We start from the raw sequence: 26,499 nt of genomic DNA, 5'->3' as shown, positions 1-26,499 counted from the left end.
AGTTTGAGAAAGAGCGAGAGTGAGAGCGGAGCTGGAAGGATAAAGCAGTTTGAGAAGGAGCGAGAGTGAGAGCGGAGCTGGAAGGATAAAGCAGTTTGAGAAAGAGCGAGAGTGAGAGCGGAGCTGGAAGGATAAAGGAGTTTGAGAAAGAGCGAGAGTGAGAGCGGAGCTGGAAGGATAAAGGAGTTTGAGAAAGAGCGAGAGTGAGAGCGGAGCTGGAAGGATAAAGGAGTTTGAGAAAGAGCGAGAGTGAGAGCAGAGCTGGAAGGATAAAGGAGTTTGAGAAAGAGCGAGAGTGAGAGCAGAGCTGGAAGGATAAAGGAGTTTGAGAAAGAGCGAGAGTGAGAGCAGAGCTGGAAGGATAAAGGAGTTTGAAAAAGAGCGAGAGTGAGAGCGGAGCTGGAAGGATAAAGGAGTTTGAGAAAGAGCGAGAGTGAGAGCGGAGCTGGAAGATTAAAGGAGTTTGAGAAAGAGCGAGAGTGAGAGCGGAGCTGGAAGATTAAAGGAGTTTGAGAAAGAGCGAGAGTGAGAGCAGAGCTGGAAGGATAAAGGAGTTTGAGAAAGAGCGAGAGTGAGAGCGGAGCTGGAAGGATAAAGGAGTTTGAGAAAGAACGAGAGTGAGAGCAGAGCTGGAAGGATAAAGGAGTTTGAGAAAGAGTGAGAGTGAGAGCGGAGCTGGAAGATTAAAGGAGTTTGAGAAAGAGCGAGAGTGAGAGCGGAGCTGGAAGGATAAAGGAGTTTGAGAAAGAGCGAGAGTGAGAGCAGAGCTGGAAGGATAAAGGAGTTTGAGAAAGAGCGAGAGTGAGAGCAGAGCTGGAAGGATAAAGGAGTTTGAGAAAGAGTGAGAGCGGAGCTGGAAGGATAAAGGAGTTTGAGAAAGAGTGAGAGCGGAGCTGGAAGGATAAAGGAGTTTGAGAAAGAACGAGAGTGAGAGCAGAGCTGGAAGGATAAAGGAGTTTGAGAAAGAGTGAGAGTGAGAGCAGAGCTGGAAGGATAAAGCAGTTTGAGAAAGAGCGAGAGTGAGAGCAGAGCTGGAAGGATAAAGGAGTTTGAGAAAGAGTGAGAGTGAGAGCAGAGCTGGAAGGATAAAGGAGTTTGAGAAAGAGCGAGAGTGAGAGCGGAGCTGGAAGGATAAAGGAGTTTGAGAAAGAGCGAGAGTGAGAGCGGAGCTGGAAGGATAAAGGAGTTTGAGAAAGAGCGAGAGTGAGAGCGGAGCTGGAAGGATAAAGCAGTTTGAGAAGGAGCGAGAGTGAGACCGGAGCTGGAAGGATAAAGCAGTTTGAGAAAGAGCGAGAGTGAGAGCGGAGCTGGAAGGATAAAGGAGTTTGAGAAAGAGCGAGAGTGAGAGCGGAGCTGGAAGGATAAAGGAGTTTGAGAAAGAGCGAGAGTGAGAGCGGAGCTGGAAGGATAAAGGAGTTTGAGAAAGAGCGAGAGTGAGAGCAGAGCTGGAAGGATAAAGGAGTTTGAGAAAGAGCGAGAGTGAGAGCAGAGCTGGAAGGATAAAGGAGTTTGAGAAAGAGCGAGAGTGAGAGCGGAGCTGGAAGGATAAAGGAGTTTGAGAAAGAGCGAGAGTGAGAGCGGAGCTGGAAGATTAAAGGAGTTTGAGAAAGAGTGAGAGCGGAGCTGGAAGGATAAAGGAGTTTGAGAAAGAGTGAGAGCGGAGCTGGAAGGATAAAGGAGTTTGAGAAAGAGTGAGAGCGGAGCTGGAAGGATAAAGGAGTTTGAGAAAGAGCGAGAGTGAGAGCAGAGCTGGAAGGATAAAGGAGTTTGAGAAAGAGCGAGAGTGAGAGCGGAGCTGGAAGGATAAAGGAGTTTGAGAAAGAACGAGAGTGAGAGCAGAGCTGGAAGGATAAAGGAGTTTGAGAAAGAGTGAGAGTGAGAGCGGAGCTGGAAGATTAAAGGAGTTTGAGAAAGAGCGAGAGTGAGAGCGGAGCTGGAAGGATAAAGGAGTTTGAGAAAGAGCGAGAGTGAGAGCAGAGCTGGAAGGATAAAGGAGTTTGAGAAAGAGCGAGAGTGAGAGCAGAGCTGGAAGGATAAAGGAGTTTGAGAAAGAGTGAGAGCGGAGCTGGAAGGATAAAGGAGTTTGAGAAAGAGTGAGAGCGGAGCTGGAAGGATAAAGGAGTTTGAGAAAGAACGAGAGTGAGAGCAGAGCTGGAAGGATAAAGGAGTTTGAGAAAGAGTGAGAGTGAGAGCAGAGCTGGAAGGATAAAGCAGTTTGAGAAAGAGCGAAAGTGAGAGCGGAGCTGGAAGGATAAAGGAGTTTGAGAAAGAGCGAGGGTGAGAGCGGAGCTGGAAGATTAAAGGAGTTTGAGAAAGAGCGAGAGTGAGAGCGGAGCTGGAAGGATAAAAGTTTGAGAAAGAGCGAGGGTGAGAGCGGAGCTGGAAGATTAAAGGAGTTTGAGAAAGAGCGAGAGTGAGAGCGGAGCTGGAAGGATAAAGGAGTTTGAGAAAGACTGATGGTGTGAGTGGAGTTGGAAGGATAAAAGACGCAGGAAAGAACGAGGGTGAGAGAGGAGCCAGGAAATATAATGACATGGAAAAGAGTGAGACCAAGATGGAAGAGATTGGTTGGTATTTTATTTGTTTTCCTCATTTATCTTTAAACACTTTTCCAGTGTATTGGTAGCTGTAACATATTCTTCATAATAAAGTTTTTATGACAACAGTGGTAAAGGTTACCTGGACCTGTAGGGTGCATTAATTAAAATAAATAAAGATAAATTAAATTAATAAAATAAATACCTAAAGCACATATCTGTTTAAATGTATAACTTTTGGTTGTAGCTGGTATTAGCTTTGTGAAGCCGAATAAATTGTAATATATGTAAGGTAAGTAAATATTTATTTTGTTTTGCCTATGTGAGTTAATGACTTCTATTAATATATGAATGATTTAGCATTTTCTGTATCTCAATTTTAAATGTTTGGTGTGCATTAAATGTATTTACCTTTTTGCATGGGTTTTTGGTTAGCGCACAAGCTTGATTTCAATCTTGTGACCCACTGAGATGAAGGAGGGCCACTCATGCGGCCCACTCACTAGCCTAGTTTGCCCATCTATGTCCTAGAGAGATACCAAAGAGATGAGTTGGTGATTTGTTCTGTAAATAGTTTACATCGAATCCTCCTAGCACATGAAAATTCATTATGCAGCATTGGTTCTGCTTTGTGTTTATGTTAGTTTCCAGGGGGAGGGGGGAGTGATTGTAAAATCTTGTCATGTGGCACAGCAGTTGCCTTGTGAATGTTAACAGTAGCCCTGTGGAAAAGTGGTATCGTGTTTTACTGGGATACCATGGCTAGATGTTATGAAAAAGCAGGAAATTAAGTTGAAGGACAAAGAAATCAAGGCACAGCAAAAGTGGAGGCTTTATTTTAGTAATTTCTCCCCTTTTAATTTGCAATGCTCCTTGTACATTCATTCTTTCTGCTTTAACGGCTATGAACACTTTATCAGGATTGGTTTCATTCAACACATTAAACTAAGGTAGTTTCATGGTATTTATTACACCTGTGACTTTGAAGTGGTTTCTAGGAGGCATTTTAATTTCAAACAAATAAAATACTCTCGGGAGTTAGGTAGCTGAGCCAAACAGTAAGTTGCTCCTCTTGTGTCATTTTACAGTAAAGTTTTGGGAAGAACAAGAAAGATGGGGAAACTGAAGAAAAAAAAGGATAAGAACGGGAAGAAACAAAACGTTTCAGTCATCATTCAGAAGTTTTTGAAAAGTTACGAGCGACAGTGTGTTCAGACTTTCAGCGCAGTCAGCTCATCGCTTGTACGAAACCTGCAGAAGTGCATCGAAAATGAAGTATTCCTAACAAAGGTAACCTGTGTTTTTATCGTTATTAGCCTGGAAACTCCAGTGACTCCAATATGCTTTGCCAGTTTCTGGTTGCAGTTGTGATGTACAAAGCAGTTTAAGATTATTTGGACCAAGAATCATCCAGACTCGAAACATTAGCTCCCTTCTCTCTCCACAGATGCTGTCCGACCTGCTGAGATTGTCCAGTATTTTCTGTTTTTGTTTCAGATTCCAGCATCCGCCGTAATTTGCTTTCATCTTAAGATTGTTTGATTAAAATTGAATTAAAACGGAAAATGTTGGAATCAGGCAGCTCCTGCAGGGAAAGTAAAATGGTCAAAGTTTCAAATATTGTGACCCTTTCTCAGAAGAATGGCCATAAAATCTGATGGTCTGGATTTTTCTTTTGGAGACAGGCATTACAGTCCCAGGCCAGACCTCAACCCCAATATTTTAGTTTATTTTAAGATTGTGCAAAAGTAATGATTTGCTCCAGGAGTGATTGCAAGAATACAATAGGGCTTTGGTATTTCTAAAACAAAACTTTATGAGGAATACAATATTAAACTTTTAACTTCATACAAAAAGTACAGCTAACAATTATCCCTTAATGCTACTTTACAGTTTCTCATTAACAACAAGAAAAAAAACATAGAGTTTTTAATCCAGCTTAAAGTTAGCAGAATACTTGCTTCATAAGAGAGACTTGACTTTGGTTAGGACTTCTTCAGACTCTGGCTGAATATCTTCAACTAGCAGTTTCAACGAGGTTGTTTAAGCCTCTTCCTCGTCTTCAGACAAGATTTTTCTGCTTTAAAATATTACTACTCTTTTAACTATCCTACTTAGAAAGAATTGGGGACTCAAGTCAGGCAAATCAGAACTTGGGTCCTCTCTCTCTATCAAAGTTTCTCCCATGTCACTGCCTCTCTGTCTTTCTGAGCTCCACCCAGCAATGACCTCTTCTCTCCAGCTGAAAAACATTGGGCGGGATTCTCCGTTGCCTGACACCGAAACGCCGCGGCAGGTGGCAGTTTGGCACCGGGTTCCGATGCTCCGCCCCCTCCAAATCGGCATCACCGAGAAATGCGGCGCGCACAGTCACAACTCTGCTTGAATACGATTATCGGGCCCACCCGCGATGCTCCGCCTCTGATGGGCCGAGTTCCCAATGACGCGGGCCACGTGTCGCCTCAGCGGTCGTGAGCCTGGCATGGTGGCTGCGGAGAGTCAGAGAGAGGGTGCACAGACCGTGCCCAGCACCATCATACTCCCAACGAGAGCCATGCTGCTGGCTGGGGGGAGTAGAGGGGGGTTGGCCAGGAGGTGGACTGTGAGGTTAGGGTGGACGGGTACGTAATCTAGCACAACCATCTTTTCTGGCGCAAACAGTGCATGTGTGGGGGGTGTAGGTGTACGCGCGGCTGCAGCTTGTCAGCCCTGTGCGTGTCCAGCATGGACCTGCCGATTCTCCAATTGTTTTTTTAGTGTTCCACAGGTGTTTAACGCAGCAGAATTGGTGCGGGTTTGCCGCCGATTTTTCTGTTGTGAAACACCATGGATCCTCCGTTGGTGTCAGCACTTAGACGCAGTGACGGAGAATCCAGCCCCTCATCTCTGCAGGCTGCAAAAGCACATTAACTTCCCAGGGACCTCCCCAATCATTATTCTGGTCAATTTCACCTGCTATTTACAAGAAGCAAAACAAAATCCCTTTTAAAATACATGACCATTGCAGCCAAACACACTATAACCCCTGGTTTTTAACTGTTAATTTGTCCTAGATTTTCCTAAAATCCTCCAATCGTCACACAGGAAATGGGAGTTGGGACTTATTCTGGATTCTGAACCTACTCCCGAGGCGGCGGTGTTGCCTTCTCACCAACATGTTTAAAAAGTGTAATCAAAAGCAGAAAGGGCAGCCAGTGTATGGAAGGGGGTGGGGGATCTGGGGGTGGTGAATTCCTCTGCAGGCAGCCTTTGGCAAACGGCCAACATTTTCAGGTCCTGTCCGCCTTCGTTGTGATCTTAGCAGGTCCCAGAAATGCCACCTGAATTGTTTACTTTCTTTGCTTTATGACAGAATCTGCCTGACCTGCTGAGCGTTCCCAGTATTTGCAGATTGGGCGGGATTCTCCAGTTCCCCAGCCACCCACCTTTTGCTGGTGGTGGGATTCTGCCTTCCCGCTGCTTGTCAATGGGATTTTACATTGAAACCACGCCATGCCGCCGGGAACTCTGCGGGCTGAGTGCCCTGCCAGCGGGAAAAGTGAATCGAAACGGCTGGAAAATGTCAGCCTTTATTTAAAATTTGTGCCGTCTGTAGTGTTTAGCATTTATGTAGTCACCGGAGTGTTGGCATACATTTTTTAATGTAAAAGCAGCTGATCTATGAGGCTGTTAATGGCAAGTTATAGGATATGGGGCGGGATTCTCCCGCAATTGGCAGGACGGCCCGCGCCGGCGTCGGGCCAACTGGAAGTTGCGGAATCCTCCGCACTTCCAGGGGCTAGGCCGGCAGCGGAGGGGTTGGCACCGTGCCAACTGGCGCCAAAGGGCTGGCGCAATTTGGCACATGCGCAGAACCGCCAGATGGTTCCGCGCACGTGCAGACTGGCCCGTGTGTTCCGGCGCATGCGCAGGGGGGTGTCTTCTCCAGGCCAGCCATGGCAGGGCCCTACAGAGGCCGGCATGGAAGGAAAGAGTAGCCTCACGGTACAGGCCCGCCCGCAGATCGCTCTGCCCCGATAGTGGGCCAGGCCACCATGGGGCCCCCCACAGGCCGGATCGCCCCTGCCCCCCCCCCCCCCCCACCCCCCACCCCCCCAGGACTCCACTAGACGGCCCACCAGCCAGGTCCCACCATGTGGGACCATGTCCATTTCACGCCGGTGGGACTGGCCAGGAACTGACGGCCGCTCGGCCCATCGTGGCCCGGAGAATTGCCAGGGGGGCTGCTGCCAACGGCCTCCGACCGGCGTGGCATAAACCCTGCCCCGCCCAAAAACCACGCCGGAGAATATGGCAGCCGGCGTCGGGGCGGGATCCACACCGCTCCCGGGGATTCTCCGACCTGGCGGGGGTTTGGAGATTCCCGCCCATGGTATTTTCTAAGGATGGTCTTTTATAGCAAAGCTGATGATAAGTGAATGAACGTGTTGCTTGTGAGACGGTGCACTGTTTTCAAAAATTTTGCAATCTGTGCACGAGGTGGTCAGCAGGTGGAGAAATTCTTCTGTTATGCACGAAATGGTGAGTAGATCGGAAACAGTATAGAAGTTATTTGGAAGAAAGTCATTTGGATTTGGGACTGTGATGCAGTTTGGGTGGAAGAATGTGCGTAGTGAAGAAGCAGGGAGGGCCAATGCGCAGTTGAGGGGATGGAAGATCATTTGGGAGATTGGAATTTTGAGTGGGGGGATGTGGGACTCCAAGATTCAGGTTGGCAAGTGAAAATTTTGGTGTGGTGAGTGATTGGAGAGAGAGAAACTATGGGCGGGATTCTCCCAGCCCAGGGTTGGGGGGGCGGCCTGTGGGGGGGGAGAGAGGCTCTGACCCCGGGGTGGGCCTCCTATGGGGCCTGGCCCGTGATCAGGGCCCACCGGTCAGCGGGCTGTCCTCTCACTCCCCGGGTCCATTTTCTGCTGTGCCGACCCCTGAGCTCCTGCACCATGTTGCGTCGGGGCCGGCGTGTTGAGGGAGGCCACTGCACATGCGCGGGTTGGCACCAGCGCCACTGCGCATGCGCGGATCCCGCGGTGCTCAGTTCCCGCCATTCAGGCCTCCTGTAGGGGCCAGAATTGGTACTCCCAGCGGCCCGTTCACGCCGTCGTGAAACGCGACTGTGTTTCCGACGGTGTGGACGCTCTGCCACCGAATGGAAGAATCCCGTCCTATATTCTGGGAGGGGATATACTGATTATAGAATCATAGAAATTGTCCAGTGCAGAAGGAGACCATTTGGCCCATCGAGTCTGCACCGACCTCACAAACCCCGACACTATGCCTGTTACCCAAGAACGCCACCTAACCTTTTTGTTTGGACACTTTAATGCAAATTTAGCATGGTGGACATCTTGTGCAGTTAGGTGGATTGGCCATGCTAAATTGCCCTTAATGTTCAAAAAGGTTAGGTGGGTTATGGATGGAGGTGTGGTTTTAAGTAGACTGCTTGTTCCAAGGGTCGGTGCTGAATCGATGGGCCGAATGACCTCCCTCTGCACTGTAAATGACTCTATGATCTTTGGGCTGTGGGAGGACCCAGAGGAAACCCACTCAGACACGGGGAGAACGTGCAAACGCCACACAGTCACCTTAGGCCGGAATTGAACTTGGGTCCCTGGCGCTGTGAGGCAGCAGTGCAAACCACTGTGCCACTGTGCTGCAAGAGTAGTTGATGGGGAATAAATTAATGAACGTAGGCAGTACGTATTGGGCTGTCAAATAGGGTTGGATGTATTCCTAGAAATTTCATCACATGATATTGGATTTGGATTTGTTTATTGTCACGTGTACTGAGGACATCCTCTTTGTCTTCAACTGCATTGTCTTGCCACATTTGGGGGAAGTGTGTATTCGAGAAAATGGGTATTGTGGACATTAGCATTATGCAGATTTGGGGATAAAAAAGATTATTCTTGTTCACATTCTGCCCTGGGTACATTACCCTCAGGTATGAAAATTAGATTATTACAGACAAGGGGAGGTGGTGGAATAACTTTTCCCCCATTTTCCTCACCTCTCGGCTGACTGTAACACAATGTATTTTTGAGAAGCATTGATAGGTTTTTGCTATGCAAACGTCTGAGATGCTCTGGAACCAAAAGTGGATAGGTAAAGGTAAGATGCAAATCAATCTTGATCGAATTGAAAGGCAGAACAAGATAAATGTGTAAATTTGTTAAAACACTGGCTGCGCAGCTAGTTAGTTTTGGGACTATAGAAAGTTGGTGCAAGTAAATAATTCTTGACACACTCAGTGTCTCTGGAAACAAAACATGTATTTGTTTTCCAAATCTCAAGCAAAATGCAAAACATCTGCCAGAACAGATGCCCAGAGGGTGTTGTAAACAGAACGCTAAGATTGGGAAAATCTCACATGAAAGGTTTTTTATATCAAAGGAAACCAAAAATGGGACGCTTGTAACATTTAATTTTCTGATTAAGAAAGGAGACAATTACTGTAAACCACCACAAATATGGCACCGGCAATGAGAGTTTCCGTTAAAAATACTGGTCCAGTGACTTCCTTCGTTATCCCAATACTGCATGCAGCAGGTCTGTCTTTGTGCAGAAGGTGGCATAAACCCTGAGGTTTCCAGATCCAACTAGAAAATACTCGATACCAATAAGTCGATTTTGTAGCAATGGTAAAGGTCTGAGGTAGCATCAAGATTTTTAAACAATCAATGGGAAGAATTCAGTCACAATTCTATAAAATAGAACCAGTGATATGAGGACGACGTTGGGTAAGTCATCTTGGGCCTTACCATTCAGATGGCTGTGCTGTATGTAAATATACATGGCTTGCGATGTGTAACTAAAATTAATGGCGCTGCCATTCTAACTTGGGTAGATTATAAGGTAAATCTTTTTTTATCGAACATTTTATTAAGGCATTTATGGTTTGATAACAGAAGAAGATAAAAATAGAAATGTAAACCAAATTCAGTGTGTAACACTAGGGGCTGGTTTAGCACAGTGGGTTAAACAGCCGGCTTGTAATGCTGAACAAGGCCAGCAGCACGGGTTCAATTCCCGTCCGGCCTCCCCGAACAGGTGCCGGAACATGGCGACTAGAGGCTTTTCACAGTAACTTCATTGAAGCCGACTTGCAACAATAAGTGATTATATATTATTATTAACACCCCTCCAACCAACAACCATACCCCGCCAACATAGCTTATACACACAATTCCCAAGTCCCTCGATCTCCCCTCGCTGAACCCGTCTAAATTGAACTAACCTAAACTAAATAACTCCCTCTACCCCCTTATTCCCTAACCTCCCCCCCTTATTGTATCTGCTAACAGTTTAGTTTTCCCCAATGACGTCGATAAACTGCTGCTAACTCTGGACGAACCCTAACACTGATCCTCTCAGGGCGAATTTAATTTTCTCAAGCATGAGAAACCTGGCCATGTCACTACTCCAGATTTCGGGGGCTCAGATTAGAACATAGAACATAGAACAGAACAGCACAGAACAGACCCTTCGGCCCTCGATGTTGTGCCGAGCAATGATCACCCTACTCAAACCCACGTATCCACCCTATACCCGTAACCCAACAACGCCCCCCCCCAAACCTTACTTTTTTTAGGACACTACGGGCAATTTAGCATGGCCAATCCACCTAATCCGCACATCTTTGGACTGTGGGAGGAAACCGGAGCACCCGGAGGAAACCCACGCACACACGGGGAGGACGTGCAGACTCCGCACAGACAGTGACCCAGCCGGGAATCGAACATGGGACCCTGGAGCTGTGAAGCATTTATGCTAACCACCATGCTACCGTGCTGCCCACGGTATGATGCAAATAGATAAATTAATCAACTCTTAAATATTTTGAAAGTTTTGAGCATTTCTTTCCATCTCAAGGGGGACTATTGGATTTTTCAGCATTTAAAAATTTTGTTAATAAAGGTCTTTTGTAGTCCTTGCACTTTATTCATTATCCTATGTCATCAGTGACAACAATGTGGGGCAGGGTTCTCTGTTTGAGAAACTAAGTTCTGTTCCCAGAGTAGAATCTTTCCTGGCCTGTGCTGGCTCTCGGAGTGGCACCTAGGAGCCATTCCCTCTCCCTTGCCATGCAAATTTATGCATGGCGGGGAGGAATCCCGGTACCGGGCCAGCATTTTGAGTGGGTGGCCCAATACTGACCCCCCCCCCCCCCCCCCCTCAACACAAATCCTGTCCCCTCACGCTGACAAGTATGGCATCCTCCCCCATGGAACATTACGCACGCACGCATAAGGATGACCGACACCCCTCCATCAGACACTCCATCTCAGAAAATCCCACCTCAGACACCCACCCATCTCAGAGACATCCCGATATCACAGACCCCCCTCAGAGACCTGCATATCAGAAACCCCCCATCTCTCCCCCCCCCTTCCCCGCCCCCATCAGTCACCTTGTGTGGGAGCTAATGAGCAGTCTAGGCAGAAACATTTAGGAGATAGGTGCTTTCAGTTCCTCGTTTTCTCAGCAGAAAGCACTTAGCTTCTTTTGAGGTGGTAAGGATATGTCAATCATGGCTAGATATGTATACACATTGTGATTAGATTCAAAGCAGGGTACTTGAGCTGCATTCAAGTGTGAAGGGAAATGGAAAAAAAAATCCAGGCACTTGACTGTCTGAAAGTTATTACCCTGTCAATTACAACCTACAAAAAGCTATTTGTCTTCAATAGAAGCCTTGCAGATCAAAGGGACTGAGGGGGTTTAAAGCCTTGTGATGTGCTTTGGATTTCTGTGAAGTAACAGCTGCTGCTTTCAACACTTCTGACTGGGGCAGCAGGTGTAAAGGGACAGGTAAGTGAAAACGCAGTGTTTTTCACTGCTTCTGCCTGGACTGCTTTTTAGCTTTAGCTTCCAGACAGAGATGACTGATGGGGTTTGGGGGGGGGGGGGTGTTATGATATGGGTTCTTTGATATGGGGTCTCTGATAATGCTGTCTCGCTGATGAGGGGTGTTTCTGATAGGGGATGGTCTCTGATATGAGGGTCTCTGATGGGGGCCTTTGATATGGTGGTCTCTGATATGGGGACTCTGTTGGGGTCTGATGGGGGAGATAGGGGGACTGGGGGGTGGACAGAATTTGCATTGTGGGGCGCCCTCTGATGGACTTTGGTAGCACCAATGTTAAATACTTACCCTCTTGCCCCAATGCATGGCCACCCATATCAGGGCCAAGCTTGCAAATACTTGCACCAATCCACGCCTGAATGAAACCTGGCTAAGATGGTTGGAGCATCAAAGGGCATCGCCCAATCAGGCTTGTAGCCCGTAAATTGGATGCAAGTAACCTATTTGCATTCTTTCGCAGGAACGGGGCATCTAGCACACTGCCGCTGCTGGCGGGGGATCCGGGTGCCAATCCCAGTTTTTGCTCATCACTCAATTCTCCAGCGGATTGGAACCCCCCCCCCCCACCGGGGGCAGAGAATTCACCCTATGATGTCTAATGAATGCATCCAACTGGATAACATTTGATCCACCACTTTGGTGTCAGTGGAGGCAGGGTGTTAAGCAACCTGGGATTAGATTTTGGCTGGAATTCTTCGGCATCCCACCGTGGCTCTCCCAGCAGCGTGGGGTGGCATCAGTGGGAATTTCCATTGACAATGCCGCAAGCAAATAATCCCGCTGGCAGAGAACAGCGCACCACCAGGAAACATGCAGGTGGATGGCCAGAGAATCCCACTTTGTATGAAAGAGAAAGTCAATGTAAATAAAAATTAGTGGGAATTAAAGGACTACTGATTTGCTAACACCTGTTTTGTATCACCCCAAATATTAAACTTTACCCCCCCCCCCCTCTTCTGGCTTGTTGGTGGTTTCCTGTTTCTGCATTTCCTTCTGCAATTTCAAAGGCCCAATATTAAACACCCTGGATCTCTGTGGGGGAGGTTGCCAGAATGTGATCTGTCAAAATACAGAAAAATGTAGTATGATAATATTCTGCTTCTGAATAATGTTGTGAATGTTTTCTGCATAGAAACGGATCAAAAACTGGATTATTATGAAAAACAGCAAAATTGATTGGTTGTGGGGGGAAAAAACAATAAATAAGTGGATAAACATTTAATAATGTAATGGTTTGGTAAATAAAAGAAATGTACAGGAAGCATACATGAAATTGTGGTCATGGTATTGTTACGACTCCCTGGGCCACTGCCCGGTCAATTCCAGCCCCACTTGACCCGGAGTCCCAACACAAGTGAAATTAGATTTATTTAAGAGGTCTTTGGTTGAGTCCAATAAACTACCAGGTTTGTAACTTTAAAACACAAGTAACCTTTTATTATGAATAGTATCTTTAATTATGATGTGGAGATGCCGGCGTTGGACTGGGGTGAGCACAATTAGAAGTCTTACAACACGAGGTTAAAGTCCAACAGGTTTGTTTCAAACACTAGCTTTCGGAGCGCAGCTCCTTCCTCAGGTGAGGAAGGAGCTGCGCTCTGAAAGCTCGTGTTTGAAACAAACCTGTTGGACTTTAACCTCGTGTTGTAAGACTTCTTACTATCTTTAATTAGACAGACAGAAAATGTAGCTGTCCATCTACTACCCATTTCCCAACCCTTTTCCCTCCACTTTTCTAACTCGCCCCATTCTTTGCACAGACTCAGACAAACCACAAAGAGGGGAAAGAGTGGTGGAAAGGGAAAGAAATATAAATAAGATAAAAGCATAGGGATCTTTGATTCACAGCGATGACGTCCAGCCAATGTTTCTCTGAATTTCAGGCTTCTGGTTTACTCTTTTCTTTCTTGCAGGCATGATATGATCATCTCAGGCCAGGTGGTTTACCTTCCCTGCAGATCCAGCATTCTTTCAGGTTCACAGCAAAGGATATGCTCGACACTCACTGCTTTCAAAACAATAGATCAGTTATTTTACTTCAGCTCCTGAAGAGCAAAAAGCTGCTGGTTACGATATGCTTAAAAGATCTTCAGCTTCTACCTAAACATAGCAGACAACAGGCAGCAGAGTGAAAAAAGATCCTTTAACTACTGAGGTCCGATCACTTCTGGAATGTTCTCTCAGAAAATTCACCCTGCAGGAACCAATCACTGACTGTTGTCAGGCAGAACACTGTCCCTGGCCAACCCATTTCTTGGCAGTTAACCAATCAAACTGATTCCCTCTAAAACTGGGACGGAATTCTCCGACCCCCCCGGGGGCTGGCGTCAATCCCGCCCCCGCTGTGTCCCGAATTCTCCGCCCTCCAAGATTCGGCGGGAGCAGGAATCCCGCCACGCCAGTCGGCGGGCCCCCAGCGGCGATTCTCCAGCCCGCGATGGGCCGAAGTCCCGCCGCTGACAGGCCTTTCCCACCGGCGTGGTTTAAACCACCTCTGGTACCGGCGGGATTGGCGGCGTGGGCGGGCTCCGGGGTCCTGGGGGGGGGGAGGGGGGGGGGGGGGGGGCGCAGGGCGATCTGACCCCGTGGGGTGCCCAAAGTGGGAACAAAGGAAATAGACGGTACGGACTCTTGCAGTATCATTACAACTGAAATATGCAGAAGGATATGCAAAAGTTTCAATGGAACAAAAAAAATCACAGAAGTCTTGAAATGTATTCACAGTTAGGTTTGAGAAAAAGATTAAATTGCAAGGAGGTAGAAGAGGATGACAAAAATGTGGATTTTTTTTAGCACAATGAAATTTGGCATTGTAGACTCCGTGTTAATGGACATAAAGTGTGGATTAAGTGTTAGTTGGAGTAGAAGATGTTATTGTCTAATTCTTTCTGGTTGCTTTCTAGTTCATTATTGCACCCCCTGAGATAACTGCAGGTGATTTACCACCAGTCACTCTGAAGCCATTGCTCACGACAATCCGAGATGAACGCTACATGTATGGAAAAGAATTGTGCGTCTGGCACATTGCTCTTAACAATCAAGATGTAGCAAATTTAGTAAGTAATCTTATTCATTTTAATGGCAATTTGAGACTATGTAGACATGTGTTTTCTGTGATGGAGGGCATGTAAAATACAGGGGGTGGCAAGCCACTACCTTCCCATCCTTGGCTTACCAAGCCAATTGACATGCAGAATATGCTGCTCATACCATAGAACGGTTGGCATGAGCTTGCGAACGGGGATGGACAAAACAATTTCTTTAAAACAAACTGCTTGCAATGCGGGAAGGAAGGTTGGGTCGTCCTTTGGGAGCTCTCTGTGCTCACCGGGGCACCAGTTCCCAAGATGATAGCTTGTCATGTGCCCCCTCGCACCCACTTCCCCAGGCTCTCCAATCTTTCCCTGTCCAAAATCCCAGATTTTACTTTCCCTGTTGACAATGTCCCCTTCGCCTGTGGACTTGCTGGAAGTCACAGAAGCCCCCATTACTGTATTCTGGTGCTGCTGAGCCAACCAAAGCCAATCAGATTGCCTGTAAGTTCTCAAGGGTAGGGCTTCCTCCCAGTGAGAGATTGATGTCCCACTCTCATCACCTTGTTCATTCTGCCCTCAGCATGGTGGCACAGTGGTTAGCACTGCTACCTCACAACTCCAAGGAAACGGGATCAATTCCGACCTTGGGTAACACTCCGTGTGGAGTTTGCACATTCGCCCCGTATCTGCGTGAGTTTTCTCCGGGTGCTCTGGTTTCCTCCCACAGTCCAAATATGTGCAAGTTAGGTGGATTAGCCGTGCCAAATTGACCCTTGGTGTCCAATAGGTTAGGTAAGGTTACAGGGATAGGCTAACGGAGTGGCCCTAGGTAGGGTGCTCTTTCAGAGGGTCTGCACAGATTTGATGGACCAAATGGTCTCCTTCTGCACTGTAGTGACTCTATAATGTGGGATGGCCTTTGTTTAACATGAGTCAACTGGTGCGCAACATTTCTTCTAGGTGTCAAGCAATATGCTCCCCCGGTAACTACAGCCCCATATTTCAGAATCTACTGCAAGGTCAAAGATTTGTGTGTGTAAGGTAATTAAATCCAATCCTTCAACAATGGTACAGAATGCAGAAGTATAAATGTAATCAATCACCTACAAGCACTGAAACTTTCACAAAAGTAACTTTTGCAACTCAAACAACGATGCTCCTATCATGTTGAAGCCACTGGTTTGTGGGGTTCTGAGCGGAGAGAGTACACGTTAGATCAATAAACATGGGCATCATGGTGCCATAGACTTGACTGGGTACTGAACTGTGACTCTTGGTATTTGTGAATTTTGATATTTACAAAAAACAATTTAGGGATAAATGTTTTGTTCCAGCATGCCACATTGCAGGCGGGCTGGAAAATTTGATGGACCGTTGAAAACTCCGTTGTCCTCGGGTGGGAATTTCCGTCTCGGAGCATCTGGGACCGGAAATTCAGTTCTTAGACTTTTAATAATCTCCTGCAGAATGAAAAGTCCAAGTGCACTCCCCTACATTTCCCACCTGTTGGGGTTGGTGGAGTGTGAGATAGGAATAGTTATTACCAAATGATTCAGTTAGGCACGAACTTCCACCAATATCACCAAATAAAGATTATTATTATCATTACCAGTAATAATTCTCAAAAATGACTTGAAGCATCTGTCTTTCACAGTTTTACCAGTGATTTAGACTGAAATGTGACTTCCTTTCCAATGTTTTTCAATGAACCTGAATTCCTCACCAAATTTGCCACATGTTAAGATTTTCTTTGATTAATCCATGGGATGTAAGCATCGTTGGCTAGGCCTGCACTAGCTGCCCATCACCAATTGCCGTAGTGCGCCACCTCCCTGAACCGCTGTAGCCTTTGTGGCATAACTGCTGTCGAAGGAGCCTTGGCGTGTTGCTGCAGTGCATCTTGTGGATCTTCCAGACATAGATATCTCAATGGTGCAAAAACCCAGACTATAATGTTGCTTCTGACTGAAAATTGTGCAGTCAATCGCCCTATATGCAGGCAAAGCCATGTAAGGCGATGGTAACTGCATATCTGCAGTATTTGCAATGCAAAAACTAGTGGTGCCTTTCAAATGCTTCACTCAATCTAGAATTCAGATCGCAGTATTTTAACATTAAAATTGTTGATGTCGATGATCCATCAAAAACCATGTTTTTTTAAAAATCCCAGCACAGTCAAGATCTCCTGCTCATTTCGATTGCCACTTCAATTTCATTCATCAAGCGCACATTAGAATTTTGAGATTCCAATGGTACTAAATGTTTCCAAACACTTAAATGGTTGATCCTCTTCTGTCCTGCAGTGTGTCATAGATTTACATAGAATTTACAGTGCAGAAGGAGGCCATTCGGCCCATCGAGTCTGCACCGGGTCCTGGAAAGAGCACCCTACCCAAGGTTAACACCTCCACCCTATCCCCATAACCCAGTAACCCCACTCAACACTAAGGGCAATTTATCGTGGCCAATCCACCTAACCTGCACATCTTTGGACTGTGGGAGGAAACCGGAGCACCCGGAGGAAACCCACGCACACACAGGGAGGATGTGCAGACTCCGCACAGACAGTGACCCAAGCCGGAATGGAACCTGGGACCCTGGAGCTGTGAAGCGATTGTGCTATCCACAATGCTACCGTGCTGCCCGTGTCAAACTAACTTCAAAATCTTACTAAGGCAATCAATGTTGTCTTACACGATTCTGCCTAAGTATGCGATAGGAAGCACAGTTTGGGGGAGAGGGGGGTGGCGGTACGAGGGAACAATAACTTGCATAGCTTGAGTTTTTTGTACCATTGAGACATAAGCAAACTTTTCTCTTTGTGTCTGGAAATTCAATCATTTATCTTTCTTTATGTGTCTTCTACATTTATAAAGGAGATGGCGTTGAAGTTCTCCACTGGTCCATGCATTGCCTGACTTGGTGCTCGGGGAATGTCCATATTACAAAATTCTAGCAGAAAGAATGCTATTTGCTGTGTCTGCACTAGAACATAGACCATTACAGCGCAGTACATTTTCCTTATTGCAAGTTTCTGATTTCAGTCTCACTCTCGCACACTTCATGGTAGCTGGTGTTCATTGTAAATTTGTTGAGTTCAGGATACAGATGTTGGTCATGAATACCACATATCCCAAAAAGATTGAGGAAAAATGTAGGAGTTAAATCCCCTTTCCTTTTTATTAAGAGATAAGTAGATTCTCAATTTTGTTCTAAGATACGAAGGAGTTTGGTCTTGATTGTGTCGACAACTGTGTCATATCGAGGTAAATGTGTTAGCAGATAACAAACATGTTGTCACCCGGGTTCGATTGCCGTCTTATGTCACTGTCTGTGCGGAGTCTATACATTCTCCCCGTGTCTGCATGGGTTTCCTCCGGGTGCTCTGGTTCCCTCCCACAAGTGCCGAAAGACATGCTGTTAGGTGAATTGGACATTCTGAATTCTCCCTCTGTGCACCCGAACAGGCGCCGGAGTGTGGCGACTAGGGAATTTTCACAGTAACTTCATTGCAGTGTCAATGTAAGCCCACTTGTGACACTAATAAAGATTATTATTATTACCTCCTGGGCTGATTCTGATCATTGAGAGGAGCAGAGAGAAGCTTTCCAGTCTAGTTTGAATTTTCATCATTAACCATGGATTTTTCTCTTTTTGCCTGTCAGGAGATGACATGACTTCAGAGAGGCGAGGAAGTATCTAATCATGATACCCTACCATCATGAATATAGGCCAGGTTTAGTGGACCAAGTGGTCTTGTCGTGCCTGTCACTTTCATGTGTTGTTTATTCATTATTGACCTTTTTAAAATTAAAGGGAACCCTGCATCTTATAGTCATACTTTTTAATTCATTAAAATAATCCTCTCCACCTACCTGGAGCAGGCATGTTGTGGGAAGTCTGAAGCCTTCATATGTTTTCGTAAGTGAAATGCATAAAACTACAAAAAGACTGTCTTTTTTCTTAGCTTCAAGTAACCTTTAGAAGTAATTGTTAACAGCTTGCCTTTTTTCCTGTTCATTGTAACTCTATAGGCGATAGTCCTGGAACTCCGTGGACGAACGTCCTATCCATTTTCCAAAATAGAGCTGTTGGATTGTGGAATAGATACATGGTCAATAGAAAGGCTTGGGAAGGCTGTCAGTTCTAGTGCATTGACTTGCATTGTTCTAGATTATAATGAGTAAGTATATGCTGTGGGATTCTCCATCGGTGGGAACCTCCGCTTAGCCAGCAGCGCTACCGTGCCCGTGGGGTGGCCACAATGGGAAACCCCATTGGCTGTCTGTGGGAACGGAGAATCCCGCTGCTAGCGGGGATGCACTGCGCTGGAAAATGGGGTCGCGAGACGGAGAATCCCACCCATGGCCTGCAGGTCATAAAACTTTTAATTTTAAGATATAAACCATTGTAATATTGCTTAAACTGTTAATATTCCCAACTGGTCATGTGTAATAATCTGAAAAAGGCTTCTAACATCAGGACTGGTTCTCAAATGTGACAATCACTGTCACTGTTTTTGTGAGGTTGAGTTCAAAAATACCTGTGGAATGTCACCTTGTCCCTGCAACAAATGTGGCTGGAACAGGTACAATGAACTGTAGTGGTGTTTGGCCTTTGCCCAACCCCCAAATTTCCCATATCACACAGTGCACTTCATACACCTTTGGTCATGAGGGAGATTGACAAAAATCAATATGGTAAATAGTGTGCAGGCTCTCCTCCCCTTTCCTCAGGAATGACTAACCTCTTGAATCCAAGACCAAAGAAGGTGCCCCTCAAATCGCCAGCCCCATGTATTTCAATGTTTGCAAGTTTGCACAAACCACTTATTTCAATCTCTCTCATTGCTTGTGGGATGAGCACAGGATGAGTGGAAATGTGAAGGGGAGGCTGTGCTGTCTTTCAAGCCCCCTGTGCTCATTGGAGGCCCCTGCCATGATCGATCACCCCTGTGAGTTATCCCTCTCTCCACACCCTGACCAATTCTGTAGAGCAGAGATGCTTTATAAAGGATGAAAAACTGAAGGAATGGGAAGGTCAGTCACCCATGTCTGAAGGATCTGAGTCATGTTGTTTGATCACAAAGGGCGCGATTCTCCCAAACCGGCCAGCCCCCCCCTTCCCGACAGGGAACCGATTCTGGTCCCCGGTCGGGGCTAGCAGCCCGACGCCGTAAGCTCCGGCATCATGGGTTTAACGAATTTCGTTAAGCCCGCTTGCCCGAGTTAGCGCCGGCTGACGCGTCATATGACGTCAGCCGCGCATGCGCGGATTGGAAGACTCCAACCCGCGCATGCGCGGATAACGTCATCGCGTATTTGCGCGAAGCCCGCGCATGCGCGGGCCGGGATGCCCCTCAGCCGCCCCGCGAATGGATACTGCGGGGCGGCGGAAGGACAAATAGTGCGCGGGCATCGGGCCCGCTGCCCGCGATCGGTGCCCTGGTTGTAAAATGCGAGTGTTTACGGCCGTTTTTACGAACGGCCAGACCAGGTGTGTTTGCCGTTCGTAAAAACAGCCGTAAAGGGCTGGGAACTCGGCCCATCGATCAGCTGAGAATCGCTGCCGGCCGTAAAAAAACGGCGGCAGCGATTCGTATCGGGAGTCGGGCGTGGGAGGGGGGGGAGAATAGCGGGAGGGCGTCGGAACAGCGTGGCCGTAAAATTTTACGAGCCACGCTATCCTCCGCACCGTCGGGAGTGTGGAGAATCTCGCCCAAAGTGTTTAATGAGCTTAAGTGGATCAAGTAACCATGATAACAAAATCAGTGGGAGGGATTGAGATGAGCTGAAGTCAGTGGAGATCTTAAGAACAAGAGAGGTCCAGAATCATTTGTTTGAGCCAGATTCATCGCAGGCCAAAGTTAAAGATGAGAGATAGCCAATTATACATATTTGCATCAGAGCTCTCCTATTAGCTGAGTGAGTTGGCTGTCACCGTTGCAAAAGCTCTAAATGACAATATCTTGGAGAAGGTTTATATTGGTTTCATTGCAGTCTGGTAAGCAGATTACTGAAATTTCAATTGAATTTTCCAACTGTACCAAGTCCAGTTATATAATACTGTGCAATGTGACCCTATTGGTATGTGTCTGAGTGCACCATACTACATTCAAGTATAGTCATTGTTAATTGCCTGGTTCAGTACATACTGTCATTCAACAGGCTTTGTTGGCGAGGATATGAAAGGACATCATTAGGTGATGCATTCTTGGCTTGCTGTGATACCTTCTGGTGTTTATCTTGCACATTTCCAAGAATGCCTCTGGAAGTATTCTTGATCTTCTTAACCCCCTACCAGATTCTGCCCCCTGACAATTTTGAGTAACTAACATTGATTTCCTTAGTGACAGACATATGACCTGTTCTGGGAATTACCTGCTATGGAAACAGACGAAAGTCTGCCTTAGGTGCGGGAAAAGAATTGGGGCATTTCACCGTCATCTGAAGATTCACTGCTTTCCTTTAAGATGTGTATAGTCTTTGGAACAAATTGGGAAAGGTGGATGAAAATAACTCACCTGTTAATATGTGAAGGATGTTATTCGTTGAACCACTTAGGGCTGCTCATATATAGTAATGTAGGACTGCTCCAAAAACAGGCTAGTTCAGGGGTGGGCAAACTACGGCCCGCGGGCCACATGCGGCCCGCCAAAGGTCTTTATGCGGCCCACCAAGTCATTAAAAATTTTTTATTTTTTTTAAGGTTAATGGGGGGGGGCTGTTGGGTTACTTACTGGTATAGGGTGGATACGTTGACTTGAGTAGGGTGATCATTGCTCGGCACAATGTCGAGGGCCGAAGGGCCTGTTCTGTGCTGTACTGTTCTATGTTCTATATGAGGCGCCCAGAATCATAACCGGGTGAAGTAATTATTTTACTTAATATACTATGCGGCCCTTTAAAATTGTGAATTTCTGAATGTGGCCCTTGCACGGAAAAGTTTGCCCACCCCTGGGCTAGTTTATGTAGATCAAAACAGCTAAGAGTTATGGCTGCAGGACATTCTTTATATGACCATTAACTTCATGCAATACTATCAGCTGCTTAACACTAATAATCATAGCTTCAAACTACCTTCACCAAGTAGAGGGATTTAAAAACAATATGCTGTTTTTTTAATTCAATTCTTTAAAAATGGGATTATCCCTCATGTTAGCATTCTGTTCCCAGGCACTATTTATTAATTACGGTCAGAAATGTAACAGAACAACAAATTTCAGAAATGAATTTGATTAAATTACCAAGTATTTAGAATTATTATTACAAAAATAGGCATTTGTTTGAAGAAGCCCATTGTGGTATTTATGGCTCTAGTCTCCTCCCAACCCCCTGCTTCAGCTAACTCCATCAACATACCTTTTTCTCTTATATCCTTATCTAACTTCCCCTTGAAAGCACCAATGCTATTCACCTCAAATACTGATAGCAAGTTCCACGTTCCAACCACTCTCTCGGTAAAGAAGTTTCTCCTGAACTCCCTCTTTGATTTGTTCACAATTATCCTGTACTTGCAGCTGTTTTTGTTCTCGCCCAATATATCTGGCCGAAGAATAAACTGAGAATGAAAAGAGCTGTCTTGTAACTCATACCTCCGAGCAATGTTACATAACTCAAGGCCCTAATACCAACTCAGTTGAGACATGGTTAGGTGGCCCAATGGGAAGGTAGCAGGCCTCATTGAATATTGAGATTGAGTAGGTGAAGCGATTATCTTCATCTGACCCATTTTATAATGTACATATTTGAAAGTAGTTATTAATCTGGAGTATATTGATCTTTAATATGAACTTGGTTGCAAAAGAAGAATGCTTACCGTAAACTTAATTTTGATTTCTAAATTTATTTAAGTAAAAATTAAATCAGACTTATTTTTTGGAACATTCAACTGTTTCTTCTGACAAGCAAATGGTCATACAAGTCGGAGTATTAATATGTTTCCTCTCATAAATTAGTAACAAGTTTATTATTTTCAGGTTTCTTGATGAAGGGCTCAGAGGCCTCTGCTATGGACTGAAGGAGAACTGTCAGCTATTAACACTAAGCTTGTGTTACTGCAATCTGGGACCTCCGAGTGGATCATTGTTGGGTGAACTTGTCGCCAAATCTGCCATTCGGTAATCTGAACTATTCTGGGCGATGTAAGCCTTGCAGATATCCTATTTTAGCTTTGGCAACATAAATGATTTGTAAATCACAGTAACAGAAGTGTGACTATTACATTAGACAGAATATGCAAAATCACAGAATCGCAGAAGTGTTGCAGTGCGGAGGGAGGCCATTCGGCCCATCATATCTGCACCGTCTCTCCAAATGTACATTATGGCTTTTGTCATTCTCCTGCCTTTTCCCTTTACCCTTCCACCTTGTTTCTGTTCAAATAATCATCTTGAGTGCCTCAATTGAACCTGCCTCCATCACACTTCCAGGCAGTGCATTCCAGACCTGAAAAACACACTCATAATATGAGAAAGCTTTTTCTCACGTTAACTTTGCTTCCTTTGCAAATCATTTTAAATCTGCACCCTCTCGTTCTCGATCATTTTACAAGCAGGAACAGTTTCTCCCTATCTACTCTGTCCAGCCCCTTCATGATTTTGAACATCTCTATCAAATAAATCTCCTCTTAGTTTTCTTCTCTCCAAGGAGAACAGTCCCAACCTCTCCAACCTAGCCTTATAGCTGAAGTTTCTCAAACCTGGAATTGTTCTTGTAAACCTCGCCTGCACTCTCTCCAATGCAGTCACATCTTTTGTGTAGTGTGGCACACAGAACTGTACACAATATTCCAGCTGAGGTCTGAATAACCTCCTTGCTCTTGTACTCTATGTCCCTCTATAAAAGCCTAGAATACTGTATGCTTTTTAAAATTAAATTTAGAGTACCCAATTCATTTTTTGCAATTCAGGGGCAATTTAGGTGGCCAATCCACCCACCCTGCACATCTTTGGGTTGTGGGGGGAAAACCCACGCAGACATGGGGAGAATGTGCAAACTCTACACGGACAGTGACCCTGAGCGGGGATCGAACCTGGGACCTCGGCACCGTGAGAATACTGTATGCTTTAACTGCTCTCCACCAGTCCTGTCACCTTTAATAATTACGGCACATGTACACCCAGGTCCCTGTACTCCTGCTTCCACTTCAAAACTGTATCCCTTATTTTATATTGTCTGTCCATGTTCTTCCTACCAAAGTGCATCACTGCAAACTTAAATAGAGGTGTTTGCAACATTCTGACAATTTGTCACAGCATGCAAAAGTCTGTAATGGGAGTGAGGGGAAAAACATGCACCCCATTCATTGCCTCCACAGATCACGCACAATTAGTTCTGCCATGGAACCTGTCCTGTGCATCCGGTCCCTGAAGAGAGGCAACTAGCCAACTACTTCTGTAAAAATCAAGTAGTGTGCACTTTCATTCTGATCCTCAAAGGTAACAAGTCCATACATCTCGGAAATACCTGCATCCCACCGTCCATTCAAAGCAACTGCAACTGGAGAAAGTCAGAAAGAAAGAACAACTTGCATTTACATAATGCCTTTCACGACCCAAGGACATCCTAAAGTGTTTTGCAGCCAATTAAATACGTTTGAGCCCACCTCAAAAACCCATGACCAGCACCATCGAGGACAAGGGCAGCAGATACATGGGAACATTACCACCTGGAACTTCCCCTCCAAGTCACTCACCATCCTGACTTGGGACTATATCGCCATTCCTCCACTGTCGCTCAGTCAAAATCCTGGAACTCCTTCCCAAACAGCACTGTGGGTGTACCTACGCCACAGCAACTGCAGCGGTTCAAGAAGGCAGCTCATCACCACCTTCTCGAGTGTAATCAGGATTGGGGAACAAATGCTGCCCTAGACAACAATGCCCACATCCCATAATTTAATTTTTTTAATGTAAGAAACATGACAGCCAATTTGCACCCAAAAGGTCACAAAGAGCAATGACATTTCTTCTAAAATTTACCTTGGGTCCGGTAGTGGTGTCCACTCTGAGGATTTGGAAACAGCTTAGACAACATTTGAAGTTCCACTCCATGCCGTTGTTAACCCATATTTGTAGTAATCTCTTTGTGCCAGTGCGCTTAGATTCAACATTCGCGTCATGGTGGGAGGAGGGTTTGGAGAGGTTTGGGGACCTGTTTGTGGAGAGTAGGTTTGCCAGTTTTGAGGAGCTGTTGGACAAATTCTAATTCCCAGGACTCATTTATTTAGGCGTTTCCAGGTTCGCAATTTCTTGCATAAGGAGTTTTCTTAATTTCCCTCGGCGCCTCTTGAATAGGATTTTATCTCTGGCCGGTGCGGGTGAGGGGAAGATTGCACTTTGGCAGGAAGAACATGGACAGACAATATAAAATAAGGGATACAGTTTTGAAGTGGAAGCAGGAGTACAGGGACCTGTACATGTGTACATGTGCCGGAATTATTAAAGGTGACAGGACTGGTGGAGAGCAGTTAAAGCATACAGTATTCTTTGTGGCCAGATACTGTCGACGGAGCGGGCTCCATTGGATGAGGTGAAGAGGAAGTGGGAGGGTGAATTAGATCTGGTTTTGGATGGAGTGGGTGTGTGGAGTGGGGGTCCTCACAGAGTCAAGTCTGCCCCCTCGTGTGCTCGGCTCAGCTTGATTCAGTTCAAGTGGTGCACAGAGCGCATATGACCAAGGCGAGGGTCAATGTTTTTTTCTTGCGGATGGAAGATAGGTGCGAGGGTTGTTCTTGGGAGTCCGGCAAATCATACCCACATGTTCTGGTTATGTCCTAAGCTTGAAAGCTTCTAGGTCTCCTTCCCTAGCACCATGTCAGAGATTCTTGATTCTTGATCTTGAGCTAGAGCCTTGTCCGCGAATGGCCATTTTCGGGGTCTCAGAATCGCCGGTGCTGCAGAAGGGGCAAACCGGGTGTCCTCACCTTTTCCCCGTTGATAGCCTGAAGGCAGGTTCTGCTTGGGTGGAGGTCTCCTACTCTGCCCATTGCAGTGTAAATGCAAGCCTACGTTTAATTTTTCATAACCTGTATTGTCACAAGTAAGCTTACATTAACACTGCAATGAAGTTACTGTGAAAAGCCCCTCGTTGCCACATTCCGGCGCCTGTTCAGGTACACAGAGTGAGAATTCAGAATGTCCAATTCGCCTAACAGCACATCTTTTGGGACTTTTGGGGGGAAACCGGAGCACCTGGGGGAAACTCATGCAGACAGAGGGAGAACGTGCAAACTCCACACAGTCAGTGACCCAAGCCTAGAGAATCAAACATGAGACCCTGGCCCTGTGAATCAGCAGTACTAACCACTCTGCTACCGTACTGGTGACACTAATAAAGATTATTGTTATTATTATTACTGGTTCATTTGTAAGGATATGGCATTTCAAGATGTGTTCACTGACCTTAACCATTCATGCGAGGTCATTTAACTTCTTGCAACACTGTATTCATGTCCTCTTAGCCAGACTGCTGGCGTTTACAAAAAAGCTAATTGCTCCCAGTGCCTTCTGCCTATTGGGTCTCCTGGGCCTCTGGATATAAAAGCTCTCTTCTCCCATCCATCTCCTGCACCATGGCCTCCATTGCTGTGTTAAAAGAAGACGAGCATGCGACCTTCACCATTTTCACTATTCTTCCTGCTCAGAATGGCTTTCCCAGTGACATGCGCCAACGGCTGCAGCCACAATTCATCTTGCCTCTAATTAGTGTAGTCTAGCTTAGTGCCAGCAACACTCAAACTTGATGCCTCCTGCTGTGGCCCGCAATTACTCAGCAGCATTTCTACTGCTTGATTTCAGGCAGCTATTTACAATCTGCCTGCAGCAAAATGAATGGCTGCGGGTTGACCGCAACACCACCGTCTCCATGCCTGGTTTCAGACTGATCTATTTTTCCTTCAAGATATTTGGTCTACCCTGTGGCAGCATGTACTTTGTCTAATCACATCCCTGTTCTTGGGAAAGACTTAAGAAAATATGAGGATTTTCAGGATTCAGGAATCTACTACCAAAAAATTACGCAGACCGCTCAGAGGACGATCAAGCAAACCTCAAGTGGCCTTC

At 46.0% G+C, this 26,499-nt stretch overlaps 1 protein-coding gene across 1 annotated transcript in view; it reads left to right on the top strand.

The window, feature by feature from the left end:
- The window catches only part of LOC119976360, a 110,446-nt gene that overhangs the window by 26,865 nt on the left and 57,082 nt on the right, over positions 1–26,499 (top strand). Inside the window, exons 2-5 of the mRNA XM_038816844.1 lie at positions 3,626–3,827; positions 14,304–14,456; positions 18,470–18,618; positions 22,414–22,554. Coding sequence (XP_038672772.1) covers positions 3,651–3,827; positions 14,304–14,456; positions 18,470–18,618; positions 22,414–22,554 — 620 coding nt within the window. The 5' untranslated portion in view covers positions 3,626–3,650. The remainder of the gene's footprint in view (positions 1–3,625; positions 3,828–14,303; positions 14,457–18,469; positions 18,619–22,413; positions 22,555–26,499) is intronic.

This window comes from Scyliorhinus canicula, chromosome 13 (assembly GCF_902713615.1).
Source record: "Scyliorhinus canicula chromosome 13, sScyCan1.1, whole genome shotgun sequence".
In the NCBI taxonomy this organism is placed as follows: Eukaryota; Metazoa; Chordata; class Chondrichthyes; order Carcharhiniformes; family Scyliorhinidae; genus Scyliorhinus; species Scyliorhinus canicula.
The sequence above is the reverse complement of the archived record's forward strand: the minus strand, read 5'-3'. Positions and strand labels throughout refer to the sequence as shown.